At 38.0% G+C, this 12661-nt stretch overlaps 1 protein-coding gene across 1 annotated transcript; it reads left to right on the top strand.

Annotated features, from left to right (window-relative positions):
* Positions 1-2045: 2045 nt before the first annotated feature.
* UBE2V2 (ubiquitin-conjugating enzyme E2 variant 2) lies at positions 2046-12293 on the top strand (the record flags this gene model as incomplete). The annotated part of the gene is made up of 3 exons (XM_010159248.1): positions 2046-2191; positions 5401-5526; positions 11420-12293. Coding segments are annotated over 3 exons (419 nt in total), but the record flags the coding sequence as incomplete, so codon positions are not given.
* Between the last annotated feature and the right edge of the window lie 368 nt (positions 12294-12661).

The raw sequence follows: 12661 nt of genomic DNA, 5'->3' as shown, positions 1-12661 counted from the left end.
ACCCAAACCATTCTATGATTCCAGGCCATGTATGAAACTGGAGCAAAAGTAAAATCCTTGTGCTCTATAATGTAATGGAATTGTGATTGCTAGTTCTCATCCCTAGTCTGAATTAGATATGTACATGTATTGCTCTAATTTTAATAACCTGTCAGGGTGGGACCAGAGAAATGGGAAACGAATTTCAGTGAAGCCTTTTAAAAGGATTTATGCTGAGGTATTGACAAATTATCTGCTTCTTGATGTACTGTGCTAGTACTTTCAGGTAATTGTATGTGAACTCTTATTTGAATAAGCTTCCGGTGTAGTTTAACTTCATTAAAACATATATTTACATTGACGTTATCTGAGTTTTTGCTGCCATGGTGCTTTGGTTGCATTTTCATGCTGGTGCTTGTCACATCTCCTTGTGAGCTGGGCTGGTTTGTTAAGCTGTCAGGGAGACTAACCAAAATGTATAATTTTCTGCTCAGTTAGCAAGCTGAAGTAGTAGCTCATTATGGGCACAGATGAGTGGTAGTAGCAAAGCAGGAAGGAAGGTGAGGCCATACATGAGTGACTGTATTTCCTTACTCTGTCCTGATACTATACTCTTAATGCTTTTTCCTGGGAATTTGGAGACAATAGTTTCTGCACTTTTTGGGAGCCTCTCCATAGTCTGTATTATTTGTGAGGGGTGGTGGTGGTAGGGATGGGAAGTTGTTTTAAACACAGTTTAAGAGAAACCATAGTTATGCAAGGTAAGCTATTTGAATAGTTGCTGAAGGGTATGTTTATACTGGTCCATATGCATACGTATGGACTAAATTATCATATTGTATACTACTGGTCTTACTGTTTTACATAGGGATCACCTGGAATACAGACTAGAGTAATGTAAAACCTAAAATCCCATTGACTAAATAACTGATAGGAAAAACAGTTTTCTTTGGCTCCTGTCTTTTTCAAACTTACATAGTATGTTTCTTGCTAACAACCAAGTATCCACCAAGTCTTGGAGTTTTAGTTTTATAGAACACCTGGGTTCTTCCCATACAAGAAGGGATCTCTAGTAGGAATCATGGAAAACACAATAGCTTAACTAGCTTCAAGAAAAAATACATAGCTATAAGTAGCTGTAAGAAAATTGAAGTTTTATTGTATTGTAGTATTGCTACTACATCACTGTGCATATTTTATTTGAAAATAAAAGCATACTGTGATTGCATGCACAGGTGTTAATTACCTTTGTTCCCTGCATCAGTGCTGAAATACGATTTTAGCTTGTGTGATGTAAAGCAATTAAGCATCCACTTGTTTAATACCTGGCAAATTTAATCTCTAGCTGTTTAATACCTACCTAATTTAATATCTGGCTGTGTTCGTGTATAATAATAAAAATCCAATAATTATAGTTGAGTAAGTGAATATTACTTGACTCTCTTTAGAGCCAGTACATCATCTTATTCTGTGGTGAATATGTCAATGTCTCTTTAACAACTTATTCAGTGTTTCTGGGCTTCTTATTTTTTTTTCTCTGTTAAGTGGGAATAAGAATCAATAGATTTAAAAAGATTTTTAATTTGTTTTCAGATATTAAAGTTTTTTTCAATCAGATGGAATCAAGTGAAAATGTTTCAATCTTTCTTACAGTTTACATTTATTAAGATAATTTGTGTTCAATGTTGTATTCTTTAATTATTTTGAAGGATATTTGCCATATCAATTTTATGTGGGTTCTAGTTGAGTAGAACTTGACAGACCGTGAATTGATTTTTGAAATGTGTTGGCTCTAAGCAGTACTGTGCTTGGGAAAGAGAACCTGAATGAAGCCATCTCAAACCAAAGAGAGCTCTTATTTTCTCTTTCATAGTCTGTGTTGCTATCCCTTGGTAATAACTAGCTTCCAGTGGTTACTTGCTTCAAAACAGTGTGAGTGCTAAATAAATTCATGAAGGTAATACTTGTTCAGCTTCGAAAGTGTATTCAGCAATTGCTCGTGCATAACCTATAAAACCTTTTCCTTAATGTGAGCAATATTAATAACATTCTTCCCTTATTTTTAGTTAAAGTACCTCGTAATTTTCGCTTGTTGGAAGAACTTGAAGAAGGGCAGAAAGGAGTAGGTGATGGTACGGTAAGCTGGGGCCTTGAAGATGATGAAGATATGACACTCACCAGATGGACAGGAATGATTATTGGGCCACCAAGGGTAAGTGTGATGAATTAAAATGTTTTCCTTAAGTTTGTAGACAGTACAAAATGCAAAAAAAATGTTACTTAGTTGCAGCATGTAGGAATTAGTTAAAATTCAGTGTATGAAGTTGTAGAAACACTCTATGTTCATGGAATCATTTAGGTTGGAAAAGACCTTAAGATCATTGAGTGCAACCGTAAATAAATGTTAGAATTCATCACTTCCTGGCATGTTAGTGTTCTCAGTTCAGCCTGCCCTAGTACATGTTTCTGCAGCTCTGCATAAGCCAGTTGTGATTTGAGACTTCCTACTGAGTTAGGAATATACTCAGTCTATATTTCTGTCGTTACTGCCCGTAAGTGTACAGTGACAGTACAGTATACAGGGTAACTGTCTTTCCACAGTTTATCATACATGCCTAGTAACTTCAATTGTGAAGCAAACTGACAATATGTTTTCAATTTTCACAAGTTTTATCACATAGTGTTTCAGTATAGCAGTTTATGCAATTCAGCTGAATAGTGACTAAAGACCAAGCTGTTTTTAATTACCACTAATAATATATAATACACATACACATATATATAATACATATATACACAAAGTTCAAATCTTCCTGACCTTTTACGTGCTTTAGAATATCTGGGCTGATAAAACCTGCAAGAGAAGTACTCTTTTCTAGTGTCTGAGCCTCATCAAATATGAACAGGCACATCTTCACTTGACTTCCATGCACGCTTTCTCATAAGTGACAAGATGATAGAAAAGATCACTGTGTAGATGAGAACTTTAAATGAGTAGAATTCAAGTAGCTAAGTTAACATATGTCTCACTGCTAACGTGAGGTCACTGTCTTGTGTGTCCTTCAGTGCTGCAGGGCTTATTGGAAGAACTATCCAAGTCAAGAACTGAGATCAGAAATTGGCCTCAGTGTACCAGAACTCCAGAATTCCATTCAGTGTAATTCAAGCTCCTTTTGGAAGTCAGAGTTAGTTGTAACTTGCAGCAGGCTGTTTCGAACGTTTGCATAATTGTGCTGAGCATCTAAGATTTGGATGCAGTTGAGAAAGAACCAATTTAAAATACAAGCATAACGACAGTACGCTTGGATACTAGCTTCTGTGGGATCACAGTGTCTGAATATGCTTTGAAGAAATTCTGTAGTCATAGGAGTTTTGAGAAGAATTTTCAAATGTCAGCTCACTAAAGTAGCATCTCCCTGACTCTCCAAACAGCCTCCAGAATTGCCTGTGACTGGTTTCTGGTTCAACATAAGGTAGACTCCTAACACATTTTTGAAAGGAGTGATTATTATGTAGGTGCTCATATGTTTAAAAAACATAATCCTGGAATGCACTTTTAATTCTGGTCAACTTACATTGCTGTCATTGTATTTTCTTCATGAAAGAGTGCACACAAGTAATATTTTAATCCATTTCAGGGGAATGCAGTCTTGCTGATAGAATGACTTGCAGTACGTGGTGGTTATAGGAAGTGAAAGCCACCAGGTCCAAAGCCCGTGGTGGTACCTTGAGAATAATTGCATATCCAGTTTTAGGGTTTGTAGAGGATGGGTGTTTTTGGAATTGATTGAGTTATGTAGCCATTGTGCAGACAGGCAGAACACAGCAAGTTGCTAATACTGCCCACAGCGTGAAGCTCTTCAGTTCTGTGGCTTCTCTAGAGCTGTGCAAAAACTGCCTGTCAGTTTCGTTTCTTGCTTCGTTTGAAAGGTGAACCAACATGGAGGGGAAGATTTGGTTTGGATTCAAGGAAGCATATTTCTGATGCCCCCAAAATAAGGCTTTAGGCTTCTGGGGAGCTGGCCAGGGATGCTTGGCTTGCAGTAAAACAGCAACTTGAAAAATTGAGAAGCCATCTGGATAAGGGAATGAGAATGAGTGCCATTCTTAGAGTTTCATTTTTCAGAGTTGTGAGCGGTATGTACACATTTTGGCCTGTCTCCACTATAGCTGGGGAAGCAAATTGTTTTATCTGAGTGAATAATGAGATATTTTATTGCTGTGTTTTCTTGCTGTGGTAGCAGCTATGTTACCTGTAGCAGGGCAAGTTAACTTTTTTATTGGGCCTTTAGCTTTTAAGGGGAAAGAATTAGCTGGACCTGCTTCGCCTTGATTTTGCTGATCAGTCTCTGTGGCTCCTTGAAATTATAGGACACAGTTAAATTGCTTCAATAGTCCTGTTTCCACTCTGCCTATTTATTGACCACAGAGTGGGCTATCATTTGGTAACCTGACTGTGTGTTTGATACTTCTGCTTGGAGAGATGGACAGCTGGCTGATTCAGAACAGCTTAAAGGTGGTACTTCTGGAAAGTTCAGAGGCATGTTAACTGCTTTGGGTTGATGTTAGTTGCATCTGTTATGTCAGTGGAAAGACAGGTGTAGAAACTGGATTTATCTTCTTTTTGGAGCACGTGCATGTGCATCAGTGACCAGCAACACCACTGAAACTTTTTGTTGTGCACGGCCTACTTGACAAGATTAAAAACCAAGAAAGATAGAACCATACTGATTTCTAATTGGACTTTCTCAAGATACGTTTGCAGTTATAATGATCTGTTCCATGGTCACTTTGGAGTGATGTCTTCTGCAGACCAGCTGTCACTTACTGTCTAAAGTTTATAAATCCTCTTGTAAACCAAACAATCTTGAGCTGTGAAAGTCTTAAATTATCTTTTGGAGTATTAATTTCTTCTAGAATATGTTTTTTGCAAAAAATACTATTTTCATCTTGGTTTAGGATGTGTCTTAACTGTTGGGTTATTGGCATCTTTATCTTTACCCATTTCCTTTTTTTTTTTTTGTGCTAAATATTTTTTTTATAGGTGGTAGTAGTAATTTTCCTTGAGATTATCGATTTTTTTCATAGCCCCCTATTGTCCCAAAGCTGTTTTGGGAATGCAGGTGGGTAGAAAGGATGAGGTTAAATGTGAATTAAAAGAAGAATTGTATTCTGTTAAAATGTTTGTATGGTGCAGTCAACAAGTAGTGTAAGTTATACATACTCATCAACTAATCAATATAATGAAAACAGTGGAATATCAGTCGGTAATCCAAGACCATCAGCTGGTACATAATAGTAACAGATTTGTAGTTATTTCATAATTCTTAATGTTCATTGTCTTTTGCTTCGGGGTTTTTTTAAAATTTATTAATGTTCAGCTTTCAGTAAGATGCATTAGTCTGTCTTTTTGCTTTCTAGACAAACTATGAAAACAGAATATACAGTCTGAAAGTAGAGTGTGGACCTAAATATCCAGAAGCACCTCCTACAGTTAGATTTGTAACTAAAATTAATATGAATGGAATAAATAATTCCAATGGAATGGTAAGTTGAAATGGTAAGATCAACCATGTTGTTAATCTGTACTGTAACTTACTTCTCTGAAAAACTCAGGTGAGGAATGTGCATGTTGGACAGAGCTTTCATTTTTTAATTTTACAATATAAGTCCTTGATTTAAATCAAATTTTGGTTACTTACTACTTCAAATCTTTATGTATTTACAGTATGTTAGGGGTTCTTAGTGTCTTATCGAGGAGATGAGCTTTATTTATAGTATTGAAACAGTTGTTTCTTTTAAATGAAGCTGAAGTTTTCAGTTTTAAACAGGAAAAAAAAGTGCTTAAGCCATGTGTAGGTATTTCCCTTGTAATACTCACATAAAAGGGGATTAGATTCATATTGTAACAGGAGTACCACAAACTTTATCTGATGTTTCCATTAATTAAAAATGGAGGTTATTCCTGATGACTCTCATTCTAGATGTAGCAAGTCACCTGTAATGAATCAATGTGTTTAAACTCTTCTTTATTCTGAGTTGTTTCAAATGCAAGGTGATTCTGAGCTTCAATCTTAAGCATCAAACATCTTTTGATATAGATGTTAATCACTTTCATTTTAAAGATCAATTTGCAACTTTCACTGAATCTGCGCTTGGGGTGGGGTGAGTTCATGTACATGAGCAATGGCAGCAGCTCAAGCAAGTTTACTTTATTATTTGCTAGGTACTTCTATCCTGTGAATAACTCTGAGGTACCCCTTTGCTCAGTGAAAAGAGGTGTGAGCTGTTTTGCATTTAGAGTGGTATAGGAGTATGTCGGCAGGAAATACAATAGTATATCGCACTTGTCTGTGTGTACGTTTGTCTCTAGTGAATGAATGAACCCACGACATTGGGTTAAGGTAGTACTTAAAGGTGAATCACAGAGCATCTTTGGATTTTAAATCATTTGCAAGATTTAAAAGACAGATGGACTTGAATTTGTGTAACTAATGGAATATGAAGCTTAAGCATCTCAGTGACTGCAGTGGAAGAAGTTCTTGGGGGTTCGTTTGAGCTGTTGTAGGTGGTAGGGTAGCGTCCTGATTGGTCATCCAGAACCAGTGCACTAACACTTCAGAAATAATCTAAAATTATTTTGGAAGTACTTCTTGCATAGCTAACAACTTTACCTGAAGATGTTATTAAAATTGCTATCCACAAACCAGCTGTTGCCCTTCATCACAGCTGTGGCTTGTTGCCTCTGAGCATATACGCTTATTCCTGACTCGCAAAAGCTTCCAGTCTGGAATGCAGCAGGGTTTTTGGTATGTTTATATAGTGTTTCCATACTTCTCCCTAGTAACGTGTATTCTGAATCAGTAGAGAAGTATGTTCTCATCGCTGCTTCTGTGTGTGCTGGAGAGCACATGTGTTGGTTTCCGGAAGCAGAATCTCAGACCTGCAGAGCCTGAAGGCTCATGTTTACTGACCCAGTCAGCTTGAGCTTTTGATGGGAGGTGTCTACACTCTCTCAGCTTGCTGAGGAACAGGGTGAATGCTGTGACAGGAAATCCACCTGATGGTTTTTAAAAGCAGTGTTAAAATCCGGTCATCACTACAGGAAAGCTAGATTTTAATAAATTTATAAACTTACACAAAACCTCTACTCAATTTTCCCCCAGCAATTCTATAAACTAGTATATCTTATGAAGGTTTGCTATGCAAATACATAACTTAGTTTAAAAATGGATTTAAATTGGACTAGATAGTATTTTTAATGAAAACAGTTTTCATAACTGATGAGTTTAAAACTCATTTACTGTGTAATTTTAAATGTGCCCATTGACATGGTATCTTGCATTTTAGCTTCTTTTGCCACTGTGCTTATTAGAGTTGTGCCAAATGTGTCAGATGAACTGGGGACACCTTCGGCGTCCCTGAAACAGTTGCTGCTTCCTAATTGTGTTCCTTCCAAGCTGCTCTTGCACTTTCTGATTGTCTTTCATTTAATGGATCACAAGCGGTTTGCTGCATTCTTTGAATGAACGAGAGGGTTTCATCTTCAGACAAGCTCTGCTCTCCATGCTTCTGCACCCTGATTTTTGACATGTGGCCAGCTTTTGGTCACATTGCTTATCGATGGCATGAAAAAGTTGGTGACTTGCAGAAAAGAGACCGAAACTGTATGTTATAGATGTTTTGAGAAGTATGATAATAATGCTGTAACATTGTTAAGGTACACTTTACAGGAGTGTGTGCCTGTTAGCACCCGAGGAAAAGTAGGGTCCCCAGCCAGAGTTTAGAGGGCGATAATTTCCGTTGAGGTGGAGGGGGTAGATGGATATGTGCTAGGGTTACTGGGGGTCTAAGGAAGCTAGTCTCTTACTGCCTTGTTGGCAGCAGCTCTCAACCTTCTTGACTTACAAGTCCCTTTGTTTTGCATGAAAAGTGCACGTGTAATGAATTTATCTGTACTGACAGTTACAAGTTTAGTGGCTTCTTGTTTGATTATTCTGTGAGAGGACTTTTGCTTCTAAGTAACTTTTCCATCAGCAGCATACCTCTGGGGATCCCAGAGACCGCTGTGTGCTAATTTAGTGCAGGGAAGGAGAGGGCTACTTCAAGAGTATTTTAGCTCCAAAGACTAAACTTAGGTGCTCTGAGTTACCCTGTTAAATCTGCTTCCTTTTCTTATCTGCAAGTTAGTTTCTGTGGTTTTCTGCTTTTCAGGTTACCTATGGAGCTGCTGCGCTTCCATACAGAATCAGGGTACTAAGTTCAGAAAAGTTAGTCCGAGTACTTATGTGGGGCTGGACAAAACGCCTTGATGTGCTAATGGCATCACTGTTGTAAAATTGTATTTAAACTGTTATTCTTAATGCTGTGGGGGTCTTGTCTTTTGGAGGCTTGTGTATCCCATATTGATGAAACACAGGTTGCAGTCTGACGTGCTGTTTATTTTCCCATGGTCTTTTGAGGATGTCTGATTTTTGCATCTGCTGGAGTGCTCTTGACAGTCTTATCTTGCAGGATTTGCAATCACTTCTGTTCATCTAAATACCATTTACAGCTGGAAATATTTGTTTCCTTTAAACTCATTTGGGACTCATCTATAAATCTATGAATCTGTGAACTATTGTCCAGTCACTGCTTTGAGTGTATTTATTGTAGACTAAGCAGTTTGCTACTTCTTAAAGTTAAGATACTGGGAACATGATGAACACTGAATACTTTGCAGCATTGTGTACAAGTGTTTTAATTTCAGTTGCTTAGAAAAAAATTATGCATTATACATACTGCTTTTCTTGCTGTTGTTCAAGGATTTATGATGGTGTACCCCCAGAAGAAAATAGTCTTCAGGCTGCACTTTGCAGCTTTATTAGCTTTTATGTGACCTTGAAATTTCTCCCTCCGTGACCTGGGATGTGTACTGGAATATTAGCTAATTCTGTTGCGTGATTTGAACATAGTTTGTGTCATTCTTCCAAGTAGATTATCATTATCACTCATCATAAAGTGAACTTAGTATGCACTTTCTAACTCCAGAATAAATTCTGCAACACAGAAAAGACAACCTGAGCCAACATCTTTACTGCTGCAAGATGCTATGAAAAAAGTTGGTGATTTGCAGAAAAGAGGCTTGAGATAAACAGCAACGAGAATGTCACGTTGCAGCAGTCTTTACTGAGAAAACATTCATGACATTGTTAAAGCGGAATTTACAGTCTGTGAGTTTGTCCTGACAAATTCCCAGCCAAGAAGGAAAAGCTGAGGACCGTACTGTTTTAAGCGGTCAGCGCTCATATCCCAGCGTGGCCGGTGTATGTAGAATTGCATCGTTTGAACGGCGCTGGTGACCGACTGCCATGTGCTGTGACTGAGGCAGACCTCCAGGCTTGAGAGAGCCAACAAAGGCAAAATTGAGGAGAAGTGGGGAAAAGGGAGATGGTATGAAAGTAGAACTGCCCGGCTGAGGACAGACATTCATCTGGGGAGTCCCAGAGCAACTGCCTTTTCAGCCGTTTTACTAACCCAGTCTCTGTCTGGACAGAGTGTTATATTAGTTTTCTTTCTCAAAGAATTATATATTCGTTTTCTTTCTCAAAGCTGCCAAAATCTAAACCTACCTTTGTCTTCTTACCCATGTTGGTTTACCAGTGATCTTATAAAACAGTTTATCATCACATGGGATTCCACAGTCAAGTGCACGTCTTTCCTGATTGGCAGTTTTCCATTGCAACCTTGATCTGGTCCTTGATAGTTGTTTACTGCGTCTTCTTCCCCTCTCTTTTTCTCAGGGAGATTATTGATTTTTTAAAATTCTTTTTTTTTTTTTTTGGCAGATCAGTGATGACACATAATGTCATCTCTCCTCAGCTGCTTTAGTAGAAAGTATTGTAATTCCAACTAACATGGCCATTTTTTAAACTACTGGTCTGCCGAAGGACTTAAAGCATTCAGGGAGTACTCTCACATTTTCTCCTGCTCTGCTAAATTGAAGAGGATGTCAGGTCAGCTGCAGAGAAGTATTAACAAATGTTAATAAGTGGCAGTGTTTGAGAGGGGGCAAATAAGCTCTTAAACATTTACAGCTATGTGCTAAATGACCGTAAGATTCTATCACTTCAGATCAGAAAGCAGCTCCACATATATTTTATGGTTCACCTGAGCTGGTAGCAGCAGCACGAGTACCTAGTGAGAGACAGCAGAAGTTTCTTGAGTTAGTATTGCTGCCCAAGCCAGCACGTTGTTAAACCTTGGCCTCAGTTTCCTCCTACAAAATGGTTTAGTCTCATCTGGTGTTCTGAAAATAGAGTGACTCACTTTGAACAATCTAGGAATAAACCATCTCTCTTAACGTTCTTATTTCTGATTCCAGTGTAATTTTTTTCTTTTAGTTTGCCCTAATTAAGATGAGAGAAGAAACTTCTTGTTGTTTTATGCTGCCTATATCATAAAGCAGTGATTTTTCATCACGTTTATAGCCATGTGGACTGCTTGTGCTATTCTGCGGTGGAATTCAGTAGGGTGCAGTAGCCCTGTTCCTGCCCATGGGCCTCCTTTGCAGTTACACAGCTGTAGGCCTCTCTGTCTCCTTAAGTTCCTCTTTGCAGGGGCTGGGTGGCCAGGATTTGCCTGCTGCCAAAAGAATTCCAAAGCTGACTGTCAATTGCTGACTTTCCTACGGAAACCTCCCTGTTATAATGTAACTGTGTAAATTGTCCCACAGGTTTTATAAACGCATAGGAGAAGTCCCATGTCCTTTCCTTTCAGTTCATATTCCAATTGGTAAGTGATGTACAGTAATCTTCACAGCTCCATAAGGTGACTTACTGTAAGAAGGATGCAAAGAACTAGGAAATGTCCAAACAGTATGAATCACCTAATTTCAGTATTTGAAACCATTTCTTAGTATGTATAGTGACTCTTGATGTATCGGAAGCACCAGGTAGTATTGATGTGAAACAGATCACTAACGATACTTGTAGCAAGGGAAAAACAAGGGAAATTTTCATTTGGAAAGGTATTCTGCAGGTTCTTTTAAAGAACCGAGGAAACCCAGGTGTATATGTTGGCATAATGAAGGTGATTACTTTTTTGTTTTTTGGGGTAATTTGAAACACATAAAACTGAATTTTACAAGATAATGGCTCTGGTTTTGCAGTGAAGGGTTTGCTGATCTCCTCCTCCCCCCGCACCCCTTTCCTTCTCACTAATATTAGTATCAGCACAGATTGGAGGGGCCCACCTGCATGGATTTTATTGCAGAATCTGTATCTGCGTGTAAGTATGATTGTTTTCCTTTAAAATGTTTTATGAACACAGGGACTTTATGCCACAGAGAAAGTGTCAGGGAATGCTTAGACTCTTTCTTGGAACAATTAGGTCAGTAACAGTTCCTTCCGTAGAGATTTTGTATTTCATCACAACTCATAATGCTTTCTTCTTTTTCCAGGTGGATGCACGGAGCATACCAGTGTTAGCAAAATGGCAAAATTCTTATAGCATTAAAGTTGTACTTCAAGAGCTAAGACGTCTAATGATGTCCAAAGAAAATATGAAGCTTCCACAACCTCCAGAGGGACAAACTTACAACAATTAATTTTAGCCGATTCTCAAACTTCTGTCTTAAAACAACAACCTTCTACTCATGTTAATGTCTTGATTAAATCTCACAATGCAAACACCCACACATTAAAAGAATTTCAGCTGGTATACATGACCTGGACATTTGTAAGAATATATATAATATATGTACGCCCAATATGTTTTCAGGCACTATGGGAGAAAAAGGCAGCACAAGTATTTTTTTTTTCTCTTATTGAGGCACTGTCATTTAAGCATAAGCCTGAAATAGCCTAAAATTGGAATTCAGGTTTTACAAGATGAAAGCATGACAGAAAGTGTCAGATTGCTGTGGAATAATGTATGTTTCTGAAAATAATCTCTTGAGAAGGCAAAATATAAGTGGCATGCTTTATCCATCTTGCTTAGTAAAAGAGCTGCAATTAAATTTGTTTTAAAGTAGCAGGTACAGTGAATACCGTTGCTCATCTTGTTTAATTTTGCAAGGGTGTGGGTGCCGACTACTAGTAGTGTCACGAAGTATGTTCAGGATTGTTTTGATACCTGTATTTATAAAATGGGGGGGGATTAATTTCTGTTAAGCAGCTCCTGTGTGTTACATGTATCGGACATGGCAAATATTTGTTTACAGTCTTTGTTCTAATAAACCATGCATTTAAGTTTTAGTGAAACAAAGGAAATGTATGGATATGTGATTGAGATTAAAGTTAGTCTTAAAATGTAAATAAAATGTGGAAAGTGTCTGAGGCTGTGCCATTTCTATAATAGTGATGTAATATATGTACAGTAACTTACAGAAGTAGTGGAAAGCCAAACATAATATTGCTGCTGGTTTTACATGCACCTTTTATTTTTACCACTTTTGTATGCTTAGTTTACTTGAGAGGTCGAGGTGTACGTTTGTTGCAGGGGATTAAGTTCTGCCATCTGTAGTACCGCTTCTTTAGACGAGCTCTCACTGTGTATTTATATATTTAAAAAAAACCCAACCCCAAAATAAAACCAAAAAAAAAGCCCCCTTTGCCTGCCCGCCTCCCCTTCGCCTCCCTTCCGGATTCTTTTGAGAAATGAGGATAACTGTCACTTTGCTTACTTGACCTCTGGCCAGTTT

The sequence above is a fragment of the Eurypyga helias genome, unplaced genomic scaffold (assembly GCF_000690775.1).
Source record: "Eurypyga helias isolate BGI_N326 unplaced genomic scaffold, ASM69077v1 scaffold12209, whole genome shotgun sequence".
Lineage (NCBI taxonomy): Eukaryota > Metazoa > Chordata > Aves > Eurypygiformes > Eurypygidae > Eurypyga > Eurypyga helias.
This window is presented reverse-complemented; position numbering and strand designations above follow the sequence as displayed.